The 24,458-nt window shown below is 40.8% G+C and overlaps 2 protein-coding genes across 12 annotated transcripts in view; both read right to left on the reverse strand.

Annotated features, from left to right (window-relative positions):
• Positions 1 to 9,703, reverse strand: part of ep400 (E1A binding protein p400) — a 35,055-nt gene extending 25,352 nt beyond the window's left edge. For 4 of the 8 annotated variants that reach the window (XM_044195565.1, XM_044195561.1, XM_044195559.1 and 1 more), the window contains exons 1-18: positions 9,510 to 9,703; positions 7,006 to 8,360; positions 6,780 to 6,887; positions 6,565 to 6,649; positions 6,190 to 6,309; positions 4,153 to 4,547; positions 3,745 to 4,044; positions 3,160 to 3,345; positions 2,898 to 3,038; positions 2,718 to 2,796; positions 2,500 to 2,537; positions 2,348 to 2,405; positions 2,134 to 2,223; positions 1,396 to 1,509; positions 1,096 to 1,286; positions 836 to 1,013; positions 592 to 728; positions 292 to 461 (exon numbers count right to left, since the gene is read on the reverse strand). In XM_044195565.1, the coding sequence (XP_044051500.1) occupies positions 292 to 461; positions 592 to 728; positions 836 to 1,013; positions 1,096 to 1,286; positions 1,396 to 1,509; positions 2,134 to 2,223; positions 2,348 to 2,405; positions 2,500 to 2,537; positions 2,718 to 2,796; positions 2,898 to 3,038; positions 3,160 to 3,345; positions 3,745 to 4,044; positions 4,153 to 4,547; positions 6,190 to 6,309; positions 6,565 to 6,649; positions 6,780 to 6,887; positions 7,006 to 8,325 (3,710 nt within the window). In that variant the 5' untranslated portion in view covers positions 8,326 to 8,360; positions 9,510 to 9,703. Of the gene's footprint in view, positions 1 to 291; positions 462 to 591; positions 729 to 835; positions 1,014 to 1,095; positions 1,287 to 1,395; positions 1,510 to 2,133; positions 2,224 to 2,347; positions 2,406 to 2,499; positions 2,538 to 2,717; positions 2,797 to 2,897; positions 3,039 to 3,159; positions 3,346 to 3,744; positions 4,045 to 4,152; positions 4,548 to 6,189; positions 6,310 to 6,564; positions 6,650 to 6,779; positions 6,888 to 7,005; positions 8,361 to 9,481 lie in introns of all 8 variants that reach the window. The other 4 variants (XM_044195564.1, XM_044195563.1, XM_044195562.1 and 1 more) reach the window with 3 other exon arrangements.
• Positions 9,704 to 9,983: 280 nt separating this feature from the next.
• On the reverse strand, positions 9,984 to 22,857 carry ulk1a (unc-51 like autophagy activating kinase 1a). 4 transcript variants are annotated; one of them, XM_044195567.1, is made up of 27 exons: positions 22,354 to 22,857; positions 22,153 to 22,245; positions 22,025 to 22,066; positions 20,783 to 20,815; positions 20,628 to 20,664; positions 18,934 to 19,107; positions 18,721 to 18,794; positions 18,525 to 18,626; positions 17,566 to 17,624; positions 16,507 to 16,589; positions 16,368 to 16,418; positions 16,182 to 16,270; positions 15,852 to 16,014; positions 15,705 to 15,765; positions 15,195 to 15,284; positions 14,814 to 14,939; positions 14,567 to 14,706; positions 14,023 to 14,123; positions 13,673 to 13,794; positions 13,389 to 13,504; positions 13,030 to 13,155; positions 12,436 to 12,590; positions 12,102 to 12,277; positions 11,877 to 11,995; positions 11,451 to 11,608; positions 11,209 to 11,344; positions 9,984 to 11,048 (listed from the first exon to the last, which is right to left on the reverse strand). In XM_044195567.1, exons 1-27 carry the CDS (start codon positions 22,441 to 22,443, stop codon positions 11,005 to 11,007), a joined length of 2,760 nt encoding a protein of 919 aa, XP_044051502.1. In that variant the 5' UTR covers positions 22,444 to 22,857; the 3' UTR covers positions 9,984 to 11,004. The 4 variants fall into 4 exon arrangements, with proteins under 4 accessions (XP_044051502.1, XP_044051503.1, XP_044051501.1 ...); XM_044195568.1 differs by having other exon boundaries at positions 11,173 to 11,344; positions 13,673 to 13,797; XM_044195566.1 differs by having other exon boundaries at positions 13,673 to 13,797; positions 22,354 to 22,856.
• Between the last annotated feature and the right edge of the window lie 1,601 nt (positions 22,858 to 24,458).

Genomic DNA, 24,458 nt, shown 5'->3' on the forward strand with positions numbered 1-24,458 from the left:
CTTGTTACAAACATCTGGCATAATATTAAGAGTGAGTCATAGAGAAAGACAAAAATCCCTGACATGGAAATTATCTCATCAGTGAAATAATTTGCCCTGTACTACTTGCACATATGCTCATGTACATCCGTCACTCCCTAACAGCTCTTAGTGCTGTGATTGTCAGGGGCACAAAAAAGCATGTTAACTGTGATCCACATTACAGATTACAAATGAATTAACAAACCTGAAAAATTATAATCCTGATTCTTGAGAAACTGGATTTAATATAATATTTATCACCCAGCTCACCTTCTGAGAGCAAAGATTGTTTCCCAGTGTTTCTCAGTCATGTTTTTGATGAGCTGCACCTCGTCCAGGACCAGGTGCCTCCACTTTCTCCTCAGAAAATGGCTCTGGTCTTTCATCAGCAGCTTGTAGGATGTTACACATACATGGAAGCTGTTGGCTTCCCCCCACCACTGTAGATCAGATGATATGTTATCACATACAGCTGTTTGTTTGTTTGTTGTAAAAAAGAAAAAGAAAAAAAGGCCTTCTACACTGAGTAATGTCATCAATATGTTTTGTTTAAATACAGCAAAAAACTACCATTCTCTTAGATCTGCGCTCCCTTCTGTTGCCAAGGTACAGGAGGATCTTAAGTCCAGGACACCAGCGCTTGAACTCCACCTCCCAATTTAGCAATTTGCACGTCCTTACTACAATAAGGTGGGGTCCCCAGATGCCTGTGGACAAAAACAGTCTTTATGACATTCAATTTTAAAAAATAAGAATAACAAAAATATTCACTATTAAAAAAATCATGTATATCTTTGAACAGAGGCATACATACCCTCTTGGCCAGCTAAGTGGGCCATGTAAGCCACTGTTTGTACAGTCTTGCCAAGGCCCGTCTCATCTGCTAGGATGCCATTGAGGTGTTTCTTGTGAAGGTTTACCAGCCAGTCCACACCTATTTGCTGATACTCTCGCAGCGACCCATGCAGTAGAAAAGGAGCTGGGCTGCGGGTCTGGTAAAATAAAAGACCAGTTAAAAAAATTATAAAAAAGGCATCTTTTTCTTGTGTATGTTTGTGTGTGGATATGTCTTACTAAGGAAGTGGTCCTGAAGCTGCCCTTGGGCAGGATGAGCTCTGTGGCAGCAGCCACTTCAGCTATGTCTTTGGCAGGCTTCCCATCAGAGTCAGAGGAAGTGGCTTTGTCAGCACCACGGTACTGGTCCACACTAAGCAGGGAGTCAATCAACACTGCCTCAGGTGGACTGCCCGCAGGACACTGCATTTCTGGAAAATAAAGAATATCAACTGTTTTAGAGTCACATCATTCACAACCATTGGGTAAAACGGGTATGAGGACGAATATGTCGATTTCATTTTTCAATTACAAAGGTACCTTCAGTCTCATCCACGTCATCCTCATCACTATGTTGACTAGGCTGAGGCCACTCAAAGCCATCAACGTAGGCTCCAGCATACTGCTTCATCAAAGCATCCAGAGGCATCTCAGCTAAAAGCCAAATACAAAAGCACTTGGGTAAGCAATACAGACACAAAGACAAATAATTCGGTACTTGATATATATATTTACATTACATTATATTTATAAATATACTTGATGGTATATTTAAGAAAGTGGCAAAAAATTAAAAATGGTGTAATAATTTGTATTAATTTGTAATTTGTTGAGAAAAGAAAATGATATATTGCCCAAGAATATTTTCACAGTATAAATACCAAATGTGTGTTTAACTAATTAATTAATAATTCACCATTATGAAGTAGCATACAACAGGTTTATTAACAACTATGTGTAACATTATATGTTAACATAATTAATACGTTATATTAATTAACAGAATTAACACATTTCTGTCTATATATATATAGCAATTTTCAGTTCAGATACGGTTACTCTAGGCAAAACTTCTGTGTTTGTAACACTCTCGTATGGAGTATCAGTATATGCTGTGTACCCCAGTGTAATGACAGGTTATGAAAAAATGGATACCACTGAAGCCTAGTTTACTGATAATATCAAATAAATAACAAATTTGGGAATAAACCCATTTCTCCCCCTTACTCCTGCCTCTCCACATACGCACTGACACAGAGAAGTCAAGTAAATAAGTACCATCTTTGGCAAGGTCAACCAACTCTGCTTTGTGGTCTGCTTCCCCTTCCATGGCCTCCTGTTCCTCTATGGTACTCTCTTCATCTGGGACTAAAAGAAAATACAGTTGTAATAATTTTGCAGAGTAAAGGCAACTGTTCAGACTCTGAACTAAACATCCATGTTATTATTATTATCTTTTTTGCCATGTGAACCTCGGTAGTTTGACACATACCATCCTCATCAACCAGGGACGAACTTGATTTTCTTTTTTTGGTTGAAGTCACCACCTCCTATAAAAAGAAAAAATATATATCAAAAAAGATAAATAAGATGCAATAGGTGCATTTGCGTCGTCATTCATTAGCGTGTCCGTGTAGAACCTACCTCTTTATCAGCTTTCACTCCTGTTGACTGACCAGTTACTGTAACACAAGTAATTTAAGTTCAATACAAAAAATCTTCTTAATAAAAAAGTTCTTACATATGAGGTAGATCAGCACACTTGAGCTTTGAACTGGAACCAATTGATGGGAAAATAAAAGCTCATGATATAGAGCAAATAGGTTATGTTTTATTTTTGGTAGTTGCTCAGTGGGACGTACCTTTGGCTGAGGCTTTTTGTAAGCTGAGTGCTTTAAGCCTTTTCTCATAAATTTCAAACTGGAGTTTGATTTCCACAACCTGACAGAAAAAAATACCTTATTCAGACTGGTAAAAACACTGTGATTATTATAAATCATGATAAGGTTTCATAATTAAGAAAAATAAATAAATAAACATACCTGCTCAATGTTTGACCAGAAGAATTCCACCTCTCTGGCAATCGTGCTGGCAATGTGACGAAGATGAATTTCCCTTTCTTTCTTTGACCTCTCTTCACTTTTCTTCTGCTCTTGATGGTAACGGGCACACGTGCGAACAAGCTGTAGCAGAGACACATGAGACAGTTTGGCTTTCAACAAGACATCAGTTTCTGCAGTGTGTCCTCCTTTTGTTGTGCTGATGTGTAATTTCTCGCTGTGAATTATTCTATCTCTGCCATACCTTCTTAGCAGCAGCCTCTTTCCATCTCCTCTCCTGGGCAAAGTCAGCTGCCATCCACTGCATCTCCTCCAGGAGGTAGTCCCAGTGAGACTTTGGACGTGAGGCTTCCACAAGCTTGGGGAGCCTACTGGCTGACCACTGGCCCTCCTTCCTTAGCTCAGAGATGCGTTGATGTACTTGACTCTCCTGGGAAATAGAAACAGCATGTGACATCAGAATATAAATCAATAATATTCATTCTTGTTTCAGATGCTCCAATAAGAGATAGGTTGTTGAGCTCCAAAATGTAAACCTTACTCAATGAATATACTCAAATACAAGACAATGCACAAAAAGAGATCATATAAAGAATAAAATCAACAGACATCATTGGGCATTGTCAATAACCACATGTCAATTATTCTTATTTATCAAATGCCATTATAAATAACTATGAGGAAGTTAAAAGTATACATCTTTGCTTTCATTAGTTAAAAAAAAGAAAAAATACAGTAAGTACTGAAGATTCACAGGCAACACATACATGTATTTAAGACTTTTAAAGGCACTGAATCTATTCAGGCCAAGATCATTTGCAGAACTCACCATTTTGGCCTGCTCAACTTGCTTATCTTGAGAACCCTCCTGTGAGGACTGCATGGTCGCACTTTGACCAAAGCCACCAATTTTGACTGCAGATATGCCATTGGTTCCAGTCAGTTTGGACTGGGTGCTTGGGTTGATGTTAGAGCCAAGAGGGCGGAGTGGACTTGCAGAATGGGGGGTTGGAACAGAATTGGGAGCTGAGAGGGGAGCGGGAGACATGGATGTCATAGATATTGAGTTGGTCATAATCCTCTGAACTAGCTGGTTTGACTCTGTACCAGGGCGAGCAAGTGCCACCGTCTATGAAGAAAGGAGAAAATAATATTCTTAATAGGACAATTTGCAGTCTCACCATTTAGTCACAAACATACATGAAAACTGTATTTGTATGGTTTTAGGTAGACTGACCGCTTGTCCTGACTGTAGTATGGCCTGGGATTGTTGTTGCTGGGGCTGCAACTGGAGATGAAGACCTGGCTGCATTTGCTGCTGCAGTTGAGCCTGGAGCTGTGTATGGGGGTTTACTGTGGCCAGGACAGGCCCACCTGCCTGCACCTTCACCTGTGCCTGGAGCTGACCACCAGGCTGAACTGTGTTCTCCACTAACTGAGCCTGCTGAGAGAGTGTCATGGGCAGGCCTGCCATAGGGAGGGAACCTTGGGGCAGCCTGACAGGCAGCTGGGGAGGAGGGGTGTGCAGGCTCGCTGCATTTTGCACTGGAGGTCCTTTGGATGGGTCGTATTGTTGCTGGTTCTGCTTCTGTCCTGCAATCTGGACTGCTTGAGGAGTAGGCGGCATCCCGCCTGTACACATAGTAACCAAATTATAGGACAAACAAGGGGGTAGTACAGAAAGCAACACAGAGAAAGACAGTAAAAATCAAGATGTCAATCTTGTCATCTGAAGTGAAGTGTTTTGTAAATGTCTTTTTGTACTCAATATATATATTTGAGAGACCCCTTTAAACAAGTTACATCTTTTGAAGCTAATAAGTAGATCATGAAATTATATTTTTAAAATTCTAAATGACTGTTTGAGCTTCAGCTATTAGAGCTCCTCAGAACCTTGACTTAATGAACTAGATGTACTTTATGAATCAACAGTAGTGTACTACTTCCTGATGATCAGAGCGGAAACTAATGAAAGTCATACAGCAAAATGGTTACAGAAGAAATGAAATCAATGTGAGAATCTACATGTCTCTCAAATAAAATACTACTTTGATTAATGCAAAACCAAAACATTGTATTTCAAATGTTGAGAGAATGTGGTTAAAAACATCAAAAATTATACATGCAATAAGAGAGGTTTTTAAGAGAGAAAAAATAGAAATGTTATAAAGAAAAATGTAAAAAAAATAAATAAAATAAAATTCTGAAAATAAAGAGACAGGGAGAAGAAAGGGGAAATAAAAATATAGAGCGGACACTCACAAAAACACCATATGTTTGGCATGCATGAAGCGATGTCATTCTAGCGGTAACCAAGGCATCTGGATGCCTCACATAGCAACAAAGCACAGAGGTGAGCAAAAGGACACACATGGAGTCTTGCAGACAGCAGACCTGAGCGGAGCTGTGCACACTAAAGCAGCGCCTGCCTTACCTCCCTGATCGTCACACCACCTTGCCTAGACGCCATCAACACCTGGCCCTGACACACCCACACCACCACAATCGCAAAAACCTGTGCCACGAACGCAACTCCTCCACATGATTCCCCTCCTACTTAGACTGAGGGAAAGAAGCCAAGTCAGAACAAAATGCCATGAAATAACATGGAAGGAAAATCAACTAAATGTGAACATGAGATAAATAAAGACACTCTTGAAGATGCAAGATTGATGATTTTGAATCCCTGTTGATGATGTAAGGACGGACAATTGGACAGGGAAAGACTTGTGAAGGAATGACAATGGGAAACCAAACAAAGCATGACACGTGGATTCATAAATTGGGAAAACAAGCAAAACCCATTGGAAAGTGAATTTACTCTCACAGGGTTCCCACTTTCTGTGATCCACCTCCAAATCAGATGAAAATCCATCAGCACGGGAAGGTCTGTCCAAATAAAGATGACTAACAGGAACAAACTTCAGAAAAGAAGAGATGGATAACGATGGGTGATCAATAGTTAAAACAAAAAAAGAAAATCATAAAGACATGGCATCTTCCCATTGAGTGGCTACTCTTCGTCAGACTTGGATTGTCTTCTTCCCCATTTATCCTGACAGAGAGAGCTGGTGCTGGTACAGCTAAGCCTGAACTTCCTGTGGACTGCTGAGAAATCCAACAGATGGATGAAGATCTGTTTGTTGATGCTGCTTGAAGTTTGTTTGTAGAAGATGAATGCTGTGATTCCTTTTTTAAAATCTCAGTTTGAGGAAGGGGATACGTCCAGCAGCATCGAACAGAACACAGAACGGCCTGGTAGTAGCACTCCTACCTTGCGCAGTTGGCATAAGCTGCTGGAGTGGAACGCCAGGTGATCCTAAAGGACCTACACCAGGATGCTGGAAAATCAGCCCATGGCGACCAACGTCAATCCGGGACCTCTTAGCCTGATCTGGGATTTAAAACACACAATACCCTCATAACGCAAAACAAAAGCACTAGGCACAGAGCAATGACCTTCTGAAGACCTTACAGGTCACCTCTCCTTCCTCGGGTTAAGACTTCAACACAGAGCGCTAGTAGAGGATGCCAAATATCTAAAAGCAGAAGCAATTAGAGGGAGAAAAGAAAACAAACAGAAAACAAAGCAAACGGGGAGGAAACAAAGCAACATAAGAGAGACAGGAGTCTACGATCCTTGCCCTACCTGCTTGCACCATAGCCTGTTGCCTCTTAAAGGCATCCATGTCTCCAGGGTTTGTAATGGTACCAGCAGCAGCCCCTTGGTGTCCCTGCAAAAACAACCTCTCAAGGAATTAGTGAGGGACTTCCTCTTGTAAAAGATTCTCAATAGAATCTAAGAACGAAACAATAGATCATTTTATTGTAAGAAGTGCTTAAAACAAGTGTTGCCTCTATCACCTGAAACTGCTGCTGGACAGAGAAAGCTGCAGAAACATTGGGAGGAAGCTGTGTTGCTATGGCAACTGGTGTCACTGCTTGACCATCCTTTCCAGTAACAACCTTTACCTAAAAAAAAGCCACAAATTTCAAAGAGGAACAATATGCATTGGATGAAATGAATGTACAGTTCTCTAATTGTAAAAGTCCTACTTGATCTTACACTAAGAGCCAGCCAATGTAATACCTCATCATTAATGACCTCAGATTGTTCTTCTTCTTCCTCTTCATCTTCAAGGTCCAAGTCGTTCTGTCTCAAGTAAGTATACAAGGGAACACAGGGCTTCTTCTTAAAAGCTAGGTAGTCCATCATGTTCCCTTGGAGGTGTTGCAGAAAGAAAAGCTCAATCAGGTATTCTTTGAACACTTCTTTCAGGCTCTCCATCTTCTTGGTGTGATGCTCCAAGCAGTGTTTTCTCAGCTGGGCAATCTCTGGAGTAGAAGGAGCAATTTCCTCCAACTTCTTGGGAACCTGCTTCTTCATAGTGCCCACAGCCATGCTGGTGGGTGCAAGAGGATTGTTGGGGATCCCTTGGGGTGGACTGGTGAGGGATGGGCTAGAAGGTGGAATGGAGCAGGGTATACTGAATGATGCTGTGGCTGTGGTTCCTACTCCAGCAACCACACCCTGTTGCGTCTTCTCAAATATCATAGGGCGTGCCAGCTGTCCTTGAATGATACTGCTGATCTGGGGAGGTAGGTTGGAAGTGGTGATGTGACCAGGGCTGCCCAGAGTGGCAAGAGCAGTGCCAGTGGCTACTGGACTTTGAGGCCCAAGGTGGTGGATGGTGCCTCCAGTCTGTGAGTGAGGCTGAGAGAGCCGGTGTTCCCTCACAGAGCCTGGTGCTCCTGGAGAGGCCAGCTGTACCTGGCCAGGTGTGGCTGGGGCAATCTGGGCCAGTCCGGTCCCCTCCTGGTAAACAAAGTGGCCACTTCCCGATGGACTGCCTAAACTGATTTGTCGCACCAACATACCAGCTTCAACAAATCTTGTTGGACTCTGTCCACACACACCCAATGCAGTTGCACCTGCTCCTGGCCTTGTCACACCTTGCAAAGGAACTGGGCTGTGCTGGGTGGGACTTTGGGGCTGCATGGGCTGGGGCACAGGTGAGGTGACTTGGATGTAGGATGATGGAGCATGCTCAAACCTCCACTGAGGTGTAGTATGCTGGAAGCCAGGGGATGCTGGGTTCTGGATGGGGAGTGGGGTTAGGGTGATCTGCTGGTTACCAGTCACCATCTGTCCCACATTTTGTAATGTGATGTTCATGTTCTGGCCAGTGACTGGGCTACGACTCATGATTATCTGATAATTGGGTGACTGGGGTGCTGAGGGGCTGGCAGCAGAGGAAAATGTGGTCACAGGAGATTGAGGGTGGTTAACTGTAGCTTGCTGCTGTGTAACTGCCATGGTGGGCTGCTGCTCCTCTGCTTCAGATCCACTGACAGACTTGGATCTCTGGAGCTGTCGTTGCATATTCTGTGATCCACTTCCATGGTGCATTGCGTGACACTGTTACTATGTCTAAACACAATAATCTGTGGAAAAGGCACAGCAAAGCACAACAATAAGAGATTTTTAACTATCTCTGGGTGTATTAAGTGTATTTTTTTCATTTGATTTTAGTCATTGTGATGATTGATTTGTCAGGTATTCAATTCATTGGATTAACCTAAAACATACATTATTGTCTGGTTATTTCATCTACAAACAATTTCTCAATTGATTTAACAGAAAATTATCTCCATTTCACCCACTTCTTCTATTAAACTAGTATACATAACCAATTTTAAATACATACACACATACAGGGGTCCAAATACATTTACACCAAGTAATTTGGAAATACAGAAGGCAGTACACTTCAGGGTTGACAGCTGGCCTGTCACATATATTACAATGTGATTATTGCTTACAGAAATGGCGTGTTAATGGAAAAAAGGCAAGGGCCGTTACCTTCAAGCCCGGAACATGCACCTTGCAAGAAGTTATATATTAAGGTTTTAACAGCACATCTTCAACGTAATATAGCTACACACCATCTTTACATCTGCATACTTTCAAACGAGTGCTAGACAAAATATCTATATTGCCAGATGTAGATAGTCCTGTAATGGAAATTATGGGGTTGATCTAGTCTCATCTACCGCTGTGAATCAGCCATAGCCAACCTGCATCTTAAACAAAGGTTATATACCGATACAGGTGATGTGCACTGTTACTTTAGGCCTATTACAGTAAATTACAGCGTTGAGAAATTGTTGTAGACTCGTGTTTACACCGCAATAACGACATTATAATTACAACAAATATAACATACACATAACAGTATTTCCTGGGTAACGTTACTGGCTTAAATTTTCATTGTTTGTTACGACGTTAGTGTAAGCCCCCCACTTCCAGTTTCGCTCCGGGGCGTAACGTTAGCTAACGCTAGCTAGCTAGTAAGTAGCAAGTATAGGAATATTACGGTGTGGGCTTAGGGTTGGGTAATAAATATACTGCAAGTAGATCACAAATATTAATCCGTAACATCTGTAATAATGCTGTCTGTGCCATTTCAGCAATTACAATGACCCTTGCTACGGGACGCGTGCTAACAAATGCTAATGGTGTTAGCTTGTTATTGCTAGCAGGCCAGCTGCTAATGAATACATACATTTTATCACCTCAGCGGTGTTACTTACAGGGAATGGGGCTTCTGTAGTAGTTTCATAAATCCTAAGTCATATTTACAATAAGTCACATGCTGTAACAAATGTTTTTCCGCGAAAAAATAAAATATCGATATTGCTAACGGCTAGTCAATGTTTTGGAGCTAATTTCATTCAGCAACATGGCGACCGCCGCAACCTTTTGTGTAACCCGGATGTCGTTCAATCTCCAGGAAGCGGTAATACCACGAATCGACGACGTTGTTGGCCTGCTGTTAATATTAGCAAAACATAAATATTTTCAGTAAAAAATCTTATTTTTTGTAGTTAGTTCTTAAAAACATATTAATGCACCAATTAAATAAATTATTTGGATCTTGGAATTCAGGAAGTGTAATTGTAACTTCTACGGTCAAAATTGTAGTTTAAGTCAGACATTGTGGCATACTAAGACACAAGTTACGGATTTAGCATGCAAACTAAAACAGACTTGAAGAGACTCCATAGTTTTAACAATACATTTTTTTTTATCACACAGTGTGTAACAACTTATTTTGGCAAATTTGACAGGCAGTCATAAAATAAAAGTAGAAAAGGCAATTTGATAAATTCTAACAAACGTGTGTTGTAACACTAAAATTTTCACAAAATATTGAATATGTAATTGTAATAAACTAGTGTACTATCAGGCAAAAATCATGTACAAATTAATTCACAAATTAACAATCTTTTTACATTAATCCAAACAGCTGAATGTGCACACATACAAAACAGCAGATAAACATGAGCAATGTGGGCACTTAATATCACTACAAGTACCTCATCATTACTGAGTACATCACCACCTGAGGGGGGACATTGTTGGATCTGTGTAAAACTAAAATCTCATTCAAATGTCAAAATATACTTCTACTACTAGTCTACATGACTGTACGACAATTATTCTGTATGAGGTCAAAACATACTTTCATTACCTTTACATCCACAACAAAAAGCAGGCGCAGTTTTACTATTACTGCTACACATTTGCAGTATTTGGTCATCTCATCCAAAATATTTGGACTCCTGTTAGCCGGTGAACTTGTACTATACACATAACAAAAACGCTTCAAATACTGAAAACAACTAAATGATCTTTGTTTCAAAGTACAACACATTTCAAATCAGTTATTATATAATCTGATTGTTCTATGTGCAAAACACAAAACAACACACTAACATATACAGTCTGTAACAAAACAAATACTGAGAACAATTTACCTGATCAAAGTATTCAAACAATCATAACACAAACTGTCTTCAAGAACTTCTCCAAAACAGGACTTTCAGTTTTTTCTGTGCATTTATGTAAAGATTACAGACTGGGTGGTGGGATAAGAGCAGATGCTCCAGTGGTCATTTCCCTTAAGACCAATCAAAGTGCTTGTGTGTATTGACAGTCTAGGAGGATCCATCTACATTGAGGGGAGATGGATGAGGCAAGATAATGCAGTTTCTTGGGACGCAGTTGTAGAGCTCACGGATACTGTTAAGTCTGCAGAGCAGAAAGGCGTCGCTCAATACACTGCTTACCTGAGAACAACAGAGAGATTGAGAAATTCAGATTAGATCTGAATAAAATCTAGTCAAGATCTAGGCAAGATCACATAGCGAATCTATTCATATGTGGTCTGATTTTAGCATTTTAAGCTAATACCTTCTGGTGTTTGTGTGTCATAGTGCTGTCACATACATTTATCTATGCTGTCAATGTCCTTCTGCTCTGTGATGATTCGGGACAGACCCTCCATCAGCAAAAGGGCTTTATGGTAGCGCTGAACTGATGCTGTGCCGTAGTGGAACATCTCATCTAAAGCAGCAGACTGTACCTGAATGCATTAAGAACACACACATTAAGGCTAAGATAAAGATGCACACTGGAGAGTATCCGATTTGGAGTGAATAATAACATCCCCTACTGTGAGGTGAGCTCACCATGTGCACAGTGTGGCTGTAAATGAGCTTCTCTGCTGTGAGTCCATTGAAGCGGTCTATAAGCTTCTGTTTGTCAAGCAAGAAGGTCTGCAGCCGATGGTTGAGGGAGCGACAGTATGCTACACAGTTCTTGTACAATTCATTCAGCTTCCTGATCACTGTACAGAGGAAACACAGTATGCAAAGAAATTTCATTATTATAATAATTATAAACTGACACTTGTCATCAAGGTTCAGCATGGAACGCCACTTCTCACTCTGTTAGACTACCACAGCAAAAATACCTGGACGGGTCAAGCTGCTCTCTGCAATTTCAATGCTTTCAAGCTTCCTGAAGGACTACAAACTACAAACATTTAACATATACCTTTCAAGTCTACAAAAGGTGAGTGCTTGATACTCAAAACCAGATGTCACTAGTCTCACCTTGTTTGACTGTGGCAGAGGGAAGGAGTTGGTCTTGTTTGATATTCTCTTTAGCAGTGTGCAGTGCTGATGACAGAAACTCTTCAGCCTTCATGTACAACACTAACTGCTCTGCGTAGCTGGAATATGCACATAAGAAACGGAAGTCAGGCCCACGAAGATTTGTGAAGGAAGGGAGCTATGGTACATGTTGAGAAAATTGAGGAAAAGCTTCATTCCACCCACCTCCATTCTTTACTCAGAAGGCTGATCTGATCTGTCACCAAGCTCTGCTCTAGAAAGGAAACATCAGGACTGCTGATGGCATCCAGGCCTGGGTCCTTAGAAGAAGCCAATTCCATGACACAGTGGACAAAAGCCAAGGTGAAACGCAGGTCGCTCAGAGCATCTGTATGAGCTTGCTTTGAAAGGAACAGATAAAACAATGTAAATACTGAAACTGTTCATGTGGAATCTGAGTTTGTCTGTTCTACGTTCATCTGCAAATGTACATTATGTCTGTAACTTCAAAACAACCTGGACAATTCAACTCACAAATCATCATAGTATTTGTCTGTACCTCCATCAGTGTATCTTCAGGGAGCTCTGGAGGGTGAAAGATCGGACTGCTGTGTGGAGTAGCATCCATGGCTTCAGTTTCACTGTTTCTACGGCTTCCTCCCTGGAGAAGGCGACTGTTAAGTAGCCAGGCTGAGTTAATGTAGCTGGGGGAGCCTGCATTTAAGACAAAGACAAATATAGCTTAAGCCTGAGTAATGAAGAGAGCATGGGAGTAACTGATGACAAGTTTTAGGTTTACAACCAGGTGGCTCTTATGTGTTGTTTCATTATTATTTTGATTAAAAAAACATAAACCTTTAACAAGTGTCACCATGTAATGGACTAGGCTAACACCAGACTGTAACTTTGTTTGTGAAGAATCACAGTTTGTTTTATTTACCTGCCCAAAGTTCAAATGATTTACCTCAAATTTTACCTGGTTAACAAGGCCTCTCAGTACTTGTGTTTTGCTTTAGATTTTTTTAATTGGAGAATTACACTTGACCTAATTTGCATAAGTGGTCTAAAAGAACTCGAAACTGGAGAAAGTAGTACATAATAAAAATGCAGCCTCATTGGATCACTCATACTTGTACTTAATTAAGGGACTTACCTGAGAACACCCTTGATACCATGGTATCAGGAAGAGTGTTTCCTTTGGACGGAGAACCCATTGTGAAGACTACAGGAGGTGGGCTGTCTGAGTACTGAAAGCCTCTATGACAACCAGTAGGTGGAGCTGTAGGAACAAATAAGAAGAGAAAATGTAGCCCAGCTGAACTGCAGGCCCTTAAATGACACAGCCATGGTCATTGCGGTAGATAGCTCAAGATAGGCACTTTGTAACTTCTGCATGTTACAAACATACAGTAATACTCTACCTCCACAATGATGTGTGTGTTTATTTCACAATAGGCATTGATTTCATTCTTACATAAAGCTTCAACTACTACTACTACTTTGAACTGGTACCTGTTATATCCATGCTTTTCTCACAGCTGAGGCTCTCGTCACTTCCCTCTTCAAAAAGGTGAGCTCCAAAGGCCGCCTTCAGTAGCATGTCAGACAGCCTGCCTGTGCTCAGTGATCTGGACATTCAATACAGCCACAGACACCATCAAGAGCATTTAATAATTGATCAGGTGGCAGATCTTTTATACTGTGTGACAGTATAATTCATATGAATAGCACAGTCTAAATTAGATGTATGTATGTACTAGATTAATAGTAATATATTAATATTATACTGTTCTGACCTTTTAAAAGGGCCCTTTTTATTGGCTGATTTCCTGTTGAGGTTGGTCTGGGAAGCAGGAGATGGGTCAAGGGATTGCAGGTCTGGGACTGTCTTGTTTCGGTTTGGCATTATTGATTGAACCTGCTGTTGAAAAGGAAAGTTCTGAAACCTAATTTAATTGCTAACGTTTATACTGCACAGTTAGGTAATGTTTGATTTCAGAACAATTTGATTCTATTGTGTGAGCTGCTGAGAGGTAAACGAAATGTGCTGTGTGCATTGTGAAACAAAAATATCAACAATTGACTGACATGATGGTGTGTAGATGACAAAATATGTTTCTGTAATATAGAAGTTTTAGAAGCTGACCTTGGGCCTAGAGGTGTCCTGCACGTAAGGAGAGCTGTGGAGCAATCCAGTTCTTGTGCTGAGCGGGAGAGTCTGCTCTGAGGTCTTTGGGGTCATTCCCACTAGGGTACAGAGTTTTATAAAGATTAAAACATTAGCAGAAACAGTAAGTTAGGCCTGTTTAGTAATTCATCAGTGTTCACTGGAACACTTTTGCTCATAATATCGCTAACATCGAATGAAACAAGATCAGGTATGTTCTCTGGGTGTTGTCAAAAGGCCTAAATAAAATTAGATGAGTAAGGCAGAGTGAAAGTTGTAAAATCAAATAGCAACACTTCACAAAACAACTCTGGGAATGTACTGAACATGACATATTTCAGATGGTGGAATAATTTTCGTTAACACCGAAATGGTCCTGGTGGCTAACAACAAGTGACAATGCACTGACAAATTCCCATGTAGTGTGATAAGCTGTAGGAGTGTGACCGGGAGATGCTCTAACAAACTCTGCTTAACAAACACTCCCTAGATAAGTAAAACAAAAGCCGGTTGAGATGCCTACCTAGTGGGGAGCACTGTTGTGGTCGGGCTCCTCCAGTTGCTAGCCTTGGGGAGTTGAGGACAAATCCTGGACCTGGAGCTCTACAGCCTCCACATTGTGGGGAGCTTTCACTGCTGCTGCCAGCACAGCAGAGTGTGGCCCTGAATGACACGAGACATAGTCAGACAAAGGCAGAAAAGAATGGGTAATAACAAGACACTGAGGTGGGGTGGGTGCAGAGATAAGACAGCTGAGCAGCTGTACATGCCTGGTGGAGCCATGCAATCCGACAGGTTGCAGGTTCTGTTCCATACGCTGGTAGTTTTGGATCTGAGTTGGGACAGGAATGGGCACCGATCGGCTGCAGTTACGGCCAACAAATTCAACAGGCTTGCTGCATGGATGAAAGAGGAAGCAAAGGAATGAGACACACAGGAATGCGCAGTACGGAGTGATTTTGAAAATCAAAAATAGCAGTGGAATTTACAAAAAGTAAATGCAAATGTTCTAAAACCATCATTTCTCATATTGTACATTAAAATGATTAAACATACTGTTGGGTTTATGCTCACACTCAACTTAATAATCTATCTCAGAACACTTTCATCTTCAACCCACCACAATCTAAACCTGCTTGGCTTTCTCTTACCTGTCAGGCTTGGAGGGAGAGTGTAGCAGGGGAGAGGGTGGAGGTGTCTTTCCTGCATCTCCAGGACCTCTCTCAGCCAGTAGTGTGGTCCTAAAGACAGATATTTGTTAGCTCTGTCAAATTACACAAATTAATAATATTAACTAACATTAATTTTGCATAACATCTTTAAACAAATCTGTTCTGCATTCTTTCTACAGCCGATGGATCCTTGGAAGCTTCCCTATAAGATGATGACTGTCACTGTGTTTTTGTACGTATCAAAAAGAAGATATCTGCTTCTTATACCCCCACAAGAGTTTATAGCAAAGAAACTGAGATTTTAATTTATTTTTTCAAAAATGGTTTTGTGATGTGTGTGGACACTTGAATCATCCACATAGTAAATTGGTGTGATATCTCAAGCAGAATTTGAAATTAGTCCATATACTGTCATCATATTCTTAACAATTATTGCTTGATACTGATTAACTGACATGATATTGTGCACCCCTTGGAGTGACTACTCACCCACTGTATATCAGGCAACTCTCAATGGGTGACCCAACTTCCACCTCGCATGTGCACTCACCTACAAAGCGGTAAAATAGAAATAGTCAGACTCCTTGTGCTGATGTGAAGAAAAGATATCTATAGAGTGAGGCTTAGATGTCTTACTGGGAAACTGGGCAGGCACCATAACATAGTCTTCTGTGACTATGTCAGATGAGGTGTTCCTACCGTCTTGATTGGCTATTTCTTTCAGCAGGAAGACAGGAGTGTCCTGTGTAGGGGAATACCGTGCTTTGGGCTGAAGTCGGTGCATCTCTCCATCGGAATGCTAAGAAAGTGTAAAATAAAGTCAAATGTAAAATATAACTATGATAAATTACAGGGAAACAAATACACATACACATTTTAAATTTTTTCACTTCACATCTTTTACCTCTCTAGCTCACCATCTTTTACATTTAGTTTTATAAATCCACAAAAGAAAGGTGTACGCACTTGAGGGGAGGCCAGATGGGATGTGGAAGAGCTGCTAGAGGAACTGCCTGAGCCTGAACTGCGGTAGGAGAGCACGGGAGCTGGAGAGCCTGTCAAAAAAAACATGAATGTGCTTGTGTTAGGACCCCGGCTACAGCACCTTTATTGATTCTAAGCTGTACTAGACAAGCAAGACACAGTCCGTACATTTCTTTGTGGACGAGCTCGTCTCCAAAAAGGGATGGTGGAAAAACTCATCTGTAAATGTAAAGATTTAGATGTAAGACAAGCTTTTAAAAATGTAAATATTAAAAGGGGTTCTGAATGTTAACAGGCAGAGGCTCACCAAAGCTGATCCGTTCTTTGTGGTTTCTCTGCAGCAGCCCAAACAGTAGGTGTCTTAGGTTACTAGAAGTCTCCTTTGGGATGCTGGGAAAATACAAAGGTTTCCTATTTACAATACAATCCAGGAAGAGGGGTAAACCATTTGGGGGGTTAATCTCTGCATAATATTTTGAACTTGCTGCTTCAGCGTGTTCACTGCGTTTGCATTTTGTTGCTGATATATATGGAGTTAAAAGAAATAATATTTAGGTCACTTGTGTTTCATAAGGTCAGAGTGAGCTGTAAAATATGTGAAATTGTTATCAAATTTATGGCTTCAGTGCAAAACCTCAGGGCATCATGACACTCCGAGTCAGTACAGACTGTGTGCCTGTGTGTTTACGTCTGTGTGGAGCTATGTGGGTCATGTGGAAAATGATGGCCGTGCAGGCCACTAGCTGGCAGCTCGGGGGAAGGTTATATATAGAATGACAAGAAAACAACAAACCATGCCTCCTTACACACAAATAGGGCCTGTCCTATCACCCGGCTTTATCATTGCGAAAGATAAGCATGGCCAAGAGCCTTACACAGGCTGGCAAAGTACACCATGAGGACAGTGAAAACAATCCATAAACCCCTTTGAACGCTTTCCAGGTCCAAGTTCTGAACATGAGAGATTCAGTGTTCAAAATGACTTTAAATAGCCAAGAGAACTGATTGTAAAGGCATTTGTCAATTGATTTCAAGGCAGAGACATAGAGTTTGACATTACAAATGGACAACACCTCATAGAGTAGGCAGGACACTAGATTTAGCATCATACATTTGTTAGATTTTCAAATATCAACAGTGTGTGAGTGGCTGATCGAGAAAGTTCTACATGATCAGCCCCCCTCAGGATTATTTTTAGTGGTGTGTGCGCTTGCATGTGTGTGAAAATCATTCACAAACGGAGTGCAGAGAAGACAGATCTCCCTGTGATGCATGTTTACACCCTCCTCCTATCATCCTACTGTGTGCATTGCATATGTACAGTGTATATGTGCGTTGGCATGGGGTAATCCAGGGGTGCACTAACCTGGGTAAGAGGGTCCTGTTGCTTTCATAAAACAGACGGAGCTCCTGTGGTGTGCTGGCCTGTACACAAACACACACAAACACAAACACACACATAAACATATGCAAATGAATGCACCTGCATCCTTACAAATATGTGTTATGCCACAGTGCATATAATCCAAACATAAATAATATGTGGGTATTTGATGATCCCACTGACGGCAAAGTGGAATGCTTGGAGATGCCAGCTACGCCAGCTAAGTAAACATCACCATCATCAGCAGCAACAGCTAACCTCACACTGACCCTTCGACTTATCTCAACTCACTGACCTGCCTGGCAGAAATAGAAATCTTGCCTCTCATTCTCAAAATGCTTTCAAGGAAACTGCAACATAAATAACCTCAATAGGTGCAAAAGGTCAAACAACAGAATGTTTCTTCTTCTTTAACTGCTAACACATAGAGATAAAAATGGACTTCAGACAAAGAGGAGACCAAAGAAGAGACAAAACATGCACGCGTCTGTACATGAATCACTACTGAGGCAACAGTTCAACAGTTTGATTTGAGCAGCTTCATGAACAGTGTAAAGTAATACCCAGGGATGTGAAACAATATTTACTATGGGTCCAGAGAAATGGCTCACAGCCATTTCCGCATGCCCACCTTATGTAAACAAGACTCTTTCCTAACAAGCAGTCAAGCTGTTCCAGCATTTTCCAACTAGCAACACTGGAGACCAGGGAGAGTCACCCAGCAGGCAGGTGGTTTATTTAAAGGTTGCATTGGTGATCATGTTGTTTCTCTGTGTTGTGACAGGGGTGCATCATGTTCAGTTTTGTGTTGTCAATAACGCCCTTCCTAGAAACTAAAGCAAAACTATTTCATAAGTATTTGTGATTATGTAAGGGAAACGAATTGCTAAACCCATTTACATATGTATCTGCATATTTGTGTGCTTTTAAGTGCCACTCACATGAAATGGTGCCTTTCCAGTCAGACACTGGTACACAATAGTACCTATGCTCCACAGATCGGCCTTGGCATCATAGTTCTGGGACATGATGACCTCAGGAGCCTGTGTCCAGACAAACACAGATTACAGCTTAGATACACAGTGACATTATACCTTGTTGGCACGGGAAACCAGAGTAAGAGACCTTAATACTCACCATGTACATGGGAGAGCCACACAGCGTGGCTGCCATAGTGTTTGTCTGGAGATGACGTGCAAACCCAAAGTCAGCTGGAGGGTGAGAAAAATAAGGTGATGGACATACAGTAGTGTGTGTGTGTGTGTGTGTGCGAGTACCTTAAACCAACACATTTTCATAGACATACTGTAAATTCAGTTCTTCTGATACTCTGCTGAGTGAAGTCGTTACCTATCTTAATGCAGGTATTGATGGAACTGGACCTGCGTCCCTCTGGGTGGCAGAGCAAGATGTTCTGGGGTTTGAGGTCTCTGTGGAGGATGCCTTTGCTCTGCAGGACCTTCATGGCCTGAGCGATCTGCTGCAGGAATACGCGGATGGTGTCCTCACTTAACGTGCCCTTAGCTGAGGGTCAGAGGGACGAAATACATAAGACGATCCAGGAGGAAGTTACCCTGGCAGTATATAGATTAAAAAGTTATTGTAGCCTATTAGCAACCAGATATTTTTAAAGATGAATCAATTAGTTGATTAATCGATATTAGTCGATCAACAGAACATTAACTGGTACTATTTTGACTATTGATCAATCGTTTGTCACTTTTTACGCACAAATGCCAAATATTTACAGGTTTCTGCTTCTCAAACGTGAATAGTTTTGTCTTTTTCTAGTCTTCTATGATATCAAATGACAAATTTTTGGATTTTTGACTGTTGGTCAGACAAAACAATAAGAGTATGTAGGCTTAGGCTTTGGGAAATTGTATTGGGAAGTTTTCACTATTTTCTGACATTTTATGGACCAACAGATTAATAATAATGAAAATAATTGTTAGTTGCAGCCCTTGATCTTACTTACAAATTAGATTTACCTTGATTGTTCTTACACTCTCACCAGAAACTCCAATATGGTGTGAGGTGAAGATGCACAACTCTAATCACATCAGCGTCACTGCTGTCATACTTTGTGGAAGAGAATTTTGTTTACGATGGAGCTTCATTTGGATATTAATGTCAAGGCCGTCTGACATGCCAGCACCCTGCCCCCAAACCCTCAGTACATCCAGTATTTATAGCTGCAGTGTTTTTCCACCGGATAAGTGAGGGACAGATGGATGAGGTCATGTGGGTGCTTGCTAAGTGTGACTGAATGCTGCAAATAGCTTGATGTGCCACCTTGGCAGGGACACAGAATGGGTAAGTCTACAAAATAAGAGACGCTGGCACGGTGGCGGAATTAGACCAACACTCCACATCAGCATTTAAATAGACACATCGACACCAACAAGGTAAATTTAGCTTGAGAAAAATCAACTCCATGCCCACAGCCGTGTCATCATATTTTGAAACAGGGTTTGAAACTTGAGGCGGGAGAAATTTTTTAGTGAGAAAAGTTCTTTTATCATTCCATTCTGAGAATTTAAAAGTGGTGAAATCCCAAGGTGCACGGAAAGCAATGAAACGACATGAAAAATAAAAGCTGCTATTTTTGGCCACTCATTTTGTACTTGGTTTCTACATCATTTGTAGGAAAAACCTTGGAAAATGCTTCATCACAAGCAAATTCTAGAAGTTTAATTTTATCTGGGTTAAGCACTTGAAAGTATTAGTAATAATTTACCCACAGACCTGTTGGAACCTTAAACCTGAATTCTATGGTTGTTCTGCTTTGCCTCCTCAAAATCCTATTATTCCTTCAAAACACTGAAAAAGCTTAGCCAAGCCTCTTAAACACCTAACTGACCTGCCAATACAACAGTAAGCTGCTCCAAACATATTTACAAGTAACAAACTGTAAGTTTGATCCTCTAGTGCAACAGTGAGGAGTGATGTCCCCTTTTTTGCTTTGACCACAGGTGAAACAGAAAACTTTATAGCAGTGAGACATGAACTATATTAAACCCTGCATGATGTAGCAAACTTACAGTGAAGGTATTCTGCCAGGTCGCCTCCATTGCAGTACTGAAAAGACGAGAAAGACAAGTCTTAATAGATGCTTTGACAATGCTGCCTTGTTAGTGAATGTGATTTGCATTTCCACATGAAAACAGACCAGGTATTCTCGTCTAAAACAACGTACCTCCATGACAAGATACACACATCCTCCCATTTCCTGTTGATAAAACCAGATAAAATGCAAATGATCAAAGCAATAGTAACTGAAACACATTAATGCTAAGAATCAGATAAAAAAGTTACTGAACTGATGAATGGTAATAAATACATCATGTTTATTTAATGTAGAGAGTTGGGGAATTGTGACTTATTCCAACAATCCATCAATGTCTTAGCAGCTGTGCCCCATTACATAACAAGTGACACCAGCTCATTTCTTAGACTGAGTTAACTTTTTGGCCCGTCACTAGCGGTGCTTCTAGAAATTCTGGGACCCCTGACAACAGCTAACTCGGGTGCCTGAAACTTTACCCCATCATGGCCCCTGTCCAGCTCTGGGCACCTGAATCAACCAGTTTAGGGTGTCATTCTTACCTGATTTGACTAGAAGGTAATGAGTGAGTGAGCAAGTTGCCTCTTGTTTGTCTTTTACATAACCAAGTTAAAGCTAGTAGGGTCTGTGTGAAACTGGAGTGTTTACCACTTGTACTATTGAATAAATAAGACTTTATGGCTATTACGATGTAGTAAGTATCACTATAACAGATAATAGAGAGTGCAGGTTGTGTCAATGCCGGATAAATTAACACATTGTTGTCTACAAAAGGCTCCTGCAGCCTGACCTAGAGTGCATCATCTAAAGTCATTAGCCTTGTGTGCTGGTGGGTGCCTGCTGTGAGACGCTACTCAGACGCTGTGTTTTATAAGCCATTGTTTAACCGGCTGCACCCTGCCATCTGTTAGAAACAGTAAGAGATCAGCTCACCCCTGTCTGGCTGTCTGGCAGGTGTTAGTAAGGTGAGAAGAGGAAGGCACACACAGTCACGCAAACTCACATCCAAGCAAATGGTTAATGTCCTGTGCTACTGTATGTGTGACCTGTTAAAAAGTTTAAGGATATTTATTTAGTCATTTGGCATACAGTAAGACACCCTACAGAGGAATCAATATCATGTTCAGATTGGATATATATCATGTGCCCACTTTTCACTGTTTTAGAATAATTGAAGAAACATAAACTACAGCTCCACTTCAGGTCATTGAGGTTGCAAGCCCCATGAAAAACTACAACATCCGACAGCCAAATCTATATCACATGAGCGAATGACGTTCAATGTTGTGGCAAGATGTCAACATTTGCAACATGTGGCAGAAAAGTCTGCTGCATTGCATGTGTGTGTGTGTGTGTGGGGGGGGGCATCTTTACCTGATAGTCAAGTAGTCTGACAATATTTTCATGTTTCAGTTCCTAGAAGAGGAGGGAAAAACATACTAGTTAAAGGTACACAGAGAAACACAGAATGTATGGCAAAATGGCAAAAGTCAACTTGTTACCTTCAATATTTTGATTTCTTTGCCAAGCAGAGACTGTGATTTGGCCAAGTTTTTCTTGTTGATACACTTCACAGCAACTTCCCAGTCACGCTTCTTTGAAGGTAAAAAAAAAGGTCAAAAAAGCAGGATATAAATACACCAGCCTTACATTTATCAACAATGACCAGACAAATACAAATTTGTCTCAGATATAAAACGTACCTCTTTATGTCTGCCTTTGAACACAACTGCAAAGGCGCCGTGACCAATCAGGTCTTTCCTGCTGAACTCAAACTTCCCAACAGACTCCATGGATAAACGCGTTAAAGTATCCGAGCGGGTTCAAGAGGTTGATTTTCCAACTGAAACTGACGTACAGCCCCACGGACACTTACCTCGCGCCGGTAAATCCCATTTCATTGATGAAAAATACTGTCTTCACACGTGACAAACTTTATAAATGTCGATGACAACATTACGAAGTGTCAACACAGTTAAAACAACGTGCGTAGGAATAAACAACTGTACGTAAACAAAATATTAGCGACCCGCTGTGCTTATTTAACGATTCAAATGAGTCCCTGTTACTTTTCTAGAAGCGGTAGAAGGTAAAAGTCCACGTTAGTGTTGTTACTCGCTGTTTGTATTCAGACACTGAGCTCAGATATTATTGTCTTCTTCACCTTTCTACCCATACACTGGAGTTATTCATATCTCACGGCGAGCATGCGCAAACAGGCAGCTGTTTGATGATGGCGCCTTCAGGGACACCTCATAAACTCGTAATTCAACGGCTTAATTTGGGTGAGACTTATTTTTAAATGCTAAATCAAGACGGACCCATTTTCCAAAAGTAGTGTTATGGTGGCTGGCTGGTGTTTCTATTTTAGGAGTCTAGCAGCATTCTTGTATTTTTTTTTCTCTTGTATGTATGATCCGTATAATATTTTCATTGGTCAAAAATGTATATGCACAAACACACAAATTAAACAAAGCTAAATATCCACAATAACCATAAACCTGTATCCCACATACAATAAAATCTATCATGTTTACTCTCAGTTTGTGAGGTAAATTCCATCTCCCCTCCACCACCTTAACATATTCATGTACAGCATTACCTGCCCCAAGGCCCAGGGGCCTATGTGATCAGGGTCAAGTTTCTGTGACAAGTGATGGTTCAATTCTCATAAAAGAGTAAAAGGGCTCAGTTAAAGTTCCTTCTGAAAAACAGAAGAAATAGCCGTCAGTCAGTCTGAAGATGTCACAACAAAGAGGCCATCACAGAAGTGTTAGTCCAGTCAGGTTTTTTGGTAGGCCGTTTAGGCCTAGTGTTCTGTACTGCAATGCAGTTTAGGCATTTATGTCCAGGGTCCTACAGTCTCGTAATCCAGTCAATAGACACCTGCCACTTCTGTTGTTGTGTGTTTAAAGGATTGGTTAATCATTTTTCAAGTCTGTTATAAAACAATAGTCATGTGCCTATATGTAGACTACACTGAAACAGGTTTTGCTCACTGTAATCATTCCTTCTGTTCTTACTGGCCATTAAGAAATCCCTCCCTCAAGTGCTTCCAATGTAAGTGATGGGGGACAAAATCCACAGTCCTTGTTATGTGTAAAAATGTATTCCAGTGTTTATCTGAAGCTAATATGAGGCTCGGCTAGATCTGAGTTAATCAAATCAAGTGGGTCTCTTAAGAGGTTGCAGTCTTTTTACATTTCTTTTGTGTTTCTCAGGACGGTGTTTTCTTGCACAGCTTTTGTGGAGATACAGTAACACTAACAGACTAACTAACTAACTAATTTTGTGCTAAAAACACTTTCATTTTGGTAGATACCCACTTAATTTGTCTATTTTGGCCTGCCGAAGCTTCATATTATCTTGTTATCTACTTTGGAATGCAGTTTTACATCTAAATGTTGTCCCCCATCACTTCCATTGGAAGCACATTAGGAAGGGATTTTTTAATGGCCAGCATGAACAGGAAGACTGATTACAGCAAGCAAAACTTGTTTCAATGTTCAGATGGACACCTGACTATTGTTTCACGACAGACTTGAAAAACTGTGAACCTATCCTTTAACACTTTTAAGAATTCATTGGTGGTCAACTTTTTTTGCTCCTAGTTATTCGCATAATGCCATATTGGTCACTTTGACAGTAACTTTCAGGTATTGGTATTCCTTACCAAAAATGGATTGATAATAATGTAATTTACAGGTACACACAAAGGTATCCACCAAAGAGCATAAGTCGTACTGACCTACAACCAATACGAATATGAACATGATGGTGAAAACCATGTAATAAAGATGACACTCAC

The sequence above is a fragment of the Siniperca chuatsi genome, linkage group LG5 (assembly GCF_020085105.1).
Source record: "Siniperca chuatsi isolate FFG_IHB_CAS linkage group LG5, ASM2008510v1, whole genome shotgun sequence".
Taxonomy (NCBI): Eukaryota; Metazoa; Chordata; class Actinopteri; order Centrarchiformes; family Sinipercidae; genus Siniperca; species Siniperca chuatsi.

Coding starts and splice junctions, on each gene's coding strand:
- ulk1a (XM_044195566.1), bottom strand. CDS start 22,443: ATGGAGTCTGTTGGGAAGTTTGAGTTCAGCAGGAAAGACCTGATTGGT. Junction 13,156..13,388: donor GAAAAGCATGGATATAACAG/GTACCAGTTCAA, acceptor TTGTTCCTACAG/CTCCACCTACTGGTTGTCAT. Junction 11,345..11,450: donor ACAGCCACACTGTGCACATG/GTGAGCTCACCT, acceptor TAATGCATTCAG/GTACAGTCTGCTGCTTTAGA.